The following is a 4,609-nucleotide window of genomic DNA, read 5'->3' on the forward strand; positions in this document are numbered from 1 at the left end:
CTGTTCTCAAGAGATAACAACAACAGAGAGTCGATCACTACTACCGAACTGTTCTCAAGAGATAACAACAACAGAGAGTCGATCACTACTACCGAACTGTTCTCAAGAGATAACAACAACAGAGAGTCGATCACTACTACCGAACTGTTCTCAAGAGATAACAACAACAGAGTCGATCACTACTACCGAACTGTTCTCAAGAGATAACAACAACAGAGAGTCGATCACTACTACCGAACTGTTCTCAAGAGATAACAACAACAAAGAGGCGATCACTACTACCGAACTGTTCTCAAGAGATAACAACAACAAGGAGGCGGTCACTATCACCTAACCGTTTACCACAAATTTAACCGTAAGCCTAAATTAACATTTTAACTGAAATAGTTCAATAGCCATGGATAGTGGTACGCTATCCACTTCGGTAGCCAATTACCGATTATATCCCAAAGTAGTGGTACGCTATCCCTTTCGGTATCCAATTACCAATTATACCCAAAGTAGTGGTACGCTATCCCTTTCGGTAGCCAATTACCAATTATACCCAAAGTAGTGGTACGCTATCCCTTTCGATAGCCAATTACCGATTATACCAAATGTAGTGGTACGCTATCTCTTTCAATAGCCAATTACCGATTATACCAAATGTAGTGGTACGCTATCCCTTTCGATAGCCAATTACCGATTATACCAAATGTAGTGGTACGCTATCCCTTTCGATAGCCAATTACCGATTATACCAAATGTAGTGGTACGCTATCTCTTTCAATAGCCAATTACCGATTATACCAAATGTAGTGGTACGCTATCTCTTTCAATAGCCAATTACCGATTATACCAGATGTAGTGGTACGCTATCTCTTTCAATAGCCAATTACCAATTACACACAGTAGTGGTACGCTATCTCTTTCAATCGTCTCTCTAGACCGTTACATGAGACCTATTTTCAGAAGTGTGGGATATTAAACTCCCAAAAGCCCCACATTTGATTTATTTGTTTTAATTTAATTTTAATTTGAAATTTATATTTATTTAATTCAATTAAATGTATTTTGCTTATGTTTTGTCTTTTTATTTGCTTCCCTTGACTGACCCGGGCAGTTGTGCCTTGGGCCGGGTGCTTGATCCCGGTGGTCGAGGTGTATCCAACACAATAACCCTATCCTTTTATTTTATGTTTCAATTTTTTTTTTATCAATTCATTTACTAATTTTATAAACAAGTGTATGTAATCGTGAGTCACGAACGGCCGTAGTAACTCACTTTTGATTTACTTGTTAAACATTAAGTTAAAAACACTTGAGCATAATTGTCTCAATCGAAACTGACCATTCCATGATTTAATTTTAAAATCAATCAATTAAGTTATTTAACCGGTTTATTTCAATTATTTTACTATTTTAATTTAGTAATCTTTAGGGCCTAGTGGTATACCGTTGTTGATTTTGGGCTATAATGTATAAAACTATATTACTTGAGGGGAATATAGGGTCAGGAAAGACAACCTTTAGTCATTATTTGAAGCAATCTCAGATAGCGAACAGACTCTCAATACATAATGAACCTATAGAAAAGTGGAGGGACCTAAACGGCCTTAACTTATTAAAAGCCTACTATAGGAAACCTGATAAGAGAGCCTTTTTATTTGAAAGTTATGTTGCACTTACAATGATTGACCATCACAGAGCATTGCCTTGTGACGGGACAGACATTAAGGTTATGGAGAGATCGTATTTCTCCGCGATTCGCGTGTTCAAACCCACACTTGTTGATCAACACCTCATGACTAACTATGAAAGTGAGGTATTCGATGCTATAGTTAATGAACAGTTATCTCAATATGCGGACGCCTTGAAATACGATCTGGTAGTTTATATCGAAACCCCTATAGATAAACTCACAAACAATATATATTGTCGAGCGCGGGCCGAGGAAAGTGGTTACATACGTGTCCCTTACCTCCTTGAGCTTAATCACTATTATAATCAATGGTTAGAAAACCTACCAGAGAATATACCGGTTATTAAGGTTATGAATAATTCAACAAGAAAACAATTAGAGTTAATGACCCCTACTTATGCCGAGTCCATTGTCAGAGCACTTGACATTTAAAAGGTTGTGGGTAGGCGACCCGTGTGACGGCACTGCTGGGCGTCCGCGTTACAACCTAAAAATGTTAGATGCAATTTGTAGGTAGTATTGTGTATGGTATTGTATGTGTGTGTGTGTATATGTAGTATCTGTAATATGCTTAATTCTAAGGTATACTTAGGTGTTTTCGGTGAAGTCAAAGCCGGTCACCCGATGTTATACCTAATATTTTATGCTTTAATTATTTTATTTGCTAACATTTACCTATACACCAACTAACATAATCTTGATATTCAATAGTATACAATGTCGGGCCTATATGACGATAGTAGCTACAGTAGGGATTCATTGTCCAGTGTTGAAGAACTAATACGTGACAAATCAGAAAAGACAAACGTGGTAACCTATATATTTACACCTAACGACCGACGTTGTCTAGAAGCCATCGAATGCGTGAGATGTAGAGGGAAATTTATTGAACCGGGTTTATATTACAAACATTTGGTCTACAAACACGATTTTAGCGCTTTCCAAGCGCGCAAATTCATTGACGAAATGATACATCACGGTTTTGAACCACCAATAATCTGTAACAACTGCAATGAAGAATTTTATGATTACATAAAACTGCATAATCATCAAGTTGAAAGTAGACACTGCAATGATGAGCTAAATGTTATGAAATTACCGGACAAAAAAAGAATAAGCAGTCCCTTCTATAAAAACAAAGTTCCCATTGTCTGTCATCAGTCCAACACGACTGGCGGTAACACTTTGCTTCAAACATTTACGACTACTAAGTATAGCGGCGACAAGAATTGGCCAAAGCTAATCCAATCTTCTTTCACGTGCAAAGACGAAACCTGCAGCAAATTATTTCTTAATCTAAGAGAATTAAATCAACACGGCAAACTTGAGCACGGTGTTTGTCACAAATGTGATGAAACTTTTATAAATCAAGAAAAACTTGATCATCACCTGGTATATAAACACAATAGGGAACCTAAGTATCATTGCATTACAGGCTCATGTGAGCAAAGGTTTTGCTGGCAAAACGCATCGTTTAGACATCTCGACACTTACTCGGCTGACTGTATCCGTCAGCTCAACAACGGCAGGCCCAAATTACCACCTGATCCTTTAGTTGAACGGACTAAACGTTTGACAAAAAATAAAAATACACCCAAACAACAAGCAAAACCATTTTATTGTTTATTATGTGAAAGAAAGTTCTCAAGTGGCTACGATTTATACAATCACAAGAAAGCTATGCATAACCGAAAGCTCAAGTCGGCAAGGAAATGTGACCTATGCCCCGAATTTTTCACTGAAAAGGGAGATCTTGTTCTACACCGCCAACGTAATCACAAAATTAAATTTCGAAAATTTCCAAACTCATATAGATGTTGTGATTGCAACAAAGACTTCAGATCACCCAAAACCTTACGCGATCACAAGGAAATTCATCATGGGTTGGATTTGTCTGATTGCATATATTGCGATGAAAAATTCAGTACAAAGGAAGATTTAGATTCACATAACATAATTTGTAAATCAGTCCGGATAAACCCCGAAACAATAACATTAGAAGATAGTGACACATCGCGTGAAACCTTATTTCTTACGATGAACAACGGTCATAGATCCCCAGATTACTCTCCGGTGGAATTACAATTAATAAAATGTCAAAAAGAGGGTTGCGTCGAAAGCTTTTTAACTGATGAAGACTTGAACATACATGTTTATCTTCGACACCATCCTAGATATCCTTGTGTTATCTGTCATGCGAAATTCGAGTCGATCATCTCTTTAAACGAACATGAAAGACGACAACACGGAACTAATAATTTCGACTGCGTGTTTTGCATAAGATCTTTTGACTCCTTTAACGATTGGGAAAAACATAATAGTTCATGTAACCCATTGGCCAAAGACACCGACACCATAAGTCTTGATGATATAAGTGACTCGTCAATGACGCCATATGTCCCGACACCTTCACCACCTCTAATCACGAGATTTCGAGTTAACCAAGTTCGGACATTATCAAGTGTTAATACGTGTACCATTAAATGCGATCACTCAGGCTGTCCAATGATGTTTTCATCAATTAGAAAAATGGTGGAACATTTTAACACTCATAATTAGTCGTCTATTCAGTTGCCATTTACTGACTAAAACAATTACCTTTTTACTTGCTTATCGACATTAAACCCAGATGTAATACTGAATATTGAGTTTTTGTGCATGAATTAATGCTTTTCTTTGTTTCCACTTACCTACCCTACTAATAGATGTCGGATAACAAAAGCCAGAATATGGATATCTCGGACAGCGATAACGAAGGACAAGTCGATCCCGACGAACCGTTTATCCCAACACATAGAGGATCACGAATGATTCAAAAAAACAACAATAAGCTATATAGACGTGTCAAAGCCAGATTAGAAGCCATCGAGAATTATATTGCTGCAAACCCGAACCCGACTAATGGCGAACAAGGCAGAAGAATAGGAA

The 4,609-nt window shown here is 37.4% G+C and overlaps 2 protein-coding genes across 2 annotated transcripts; both read left to right on the forward strand.

Moving 5' to 3' along the window:
• Positions 1–1,413: 1,413 nt before the first annotated feature.
• LOC128961457 (deoxynucleoside kinase-like) lies at positions 1,414–2,233 on the forward strand. Its single transcript, XM_054307700.1, has one exon. It carries the CDS (start codon positions 1,457–1,459, stop codon positions 2,111–2,113), a length of 657 nt encoding a protein of 218 aa, XP_054163675.1. The 5' UTR covers positions 1,414–1,456; the 3' UTR covers positions 2,114–2,233.
• A 165-nt stretch (positions 2,234–2,398) lies between these two features.
• LOC128962059 (zinc finger protein 271-like) lies at positions 2,399–4,240 on the forward strand. Its single transcript, XM_054308389.1, has one exon. It carries the CDS (start codon positions 2,399–2,401, stop codon positions 4,238–4,240), a length of 1,842 nt encoding a protein of 613 aa, XP_054164364.1.
• Positions 4,241–4,609: the final 369 nt, after the last annotated feature.

Source organism: Oppia nitens, unplaced genomic scaffold, assembly GCF_028296485.1.
Source record: "Oppia nitens isolate AA-2021 unplaced genomic scaffold, nextdenovo-longstitch-racon4-pilon3 scaffold14_pilon_pilon_pilon, whole genome shotgun sequence".
Classification (NCBI taxonomy): Eukaryota; Metazoa; Arthropoda; class Arachnida; order Sarcoptiformes; family Oppiidae; genus Oppia; species Oppia nitens.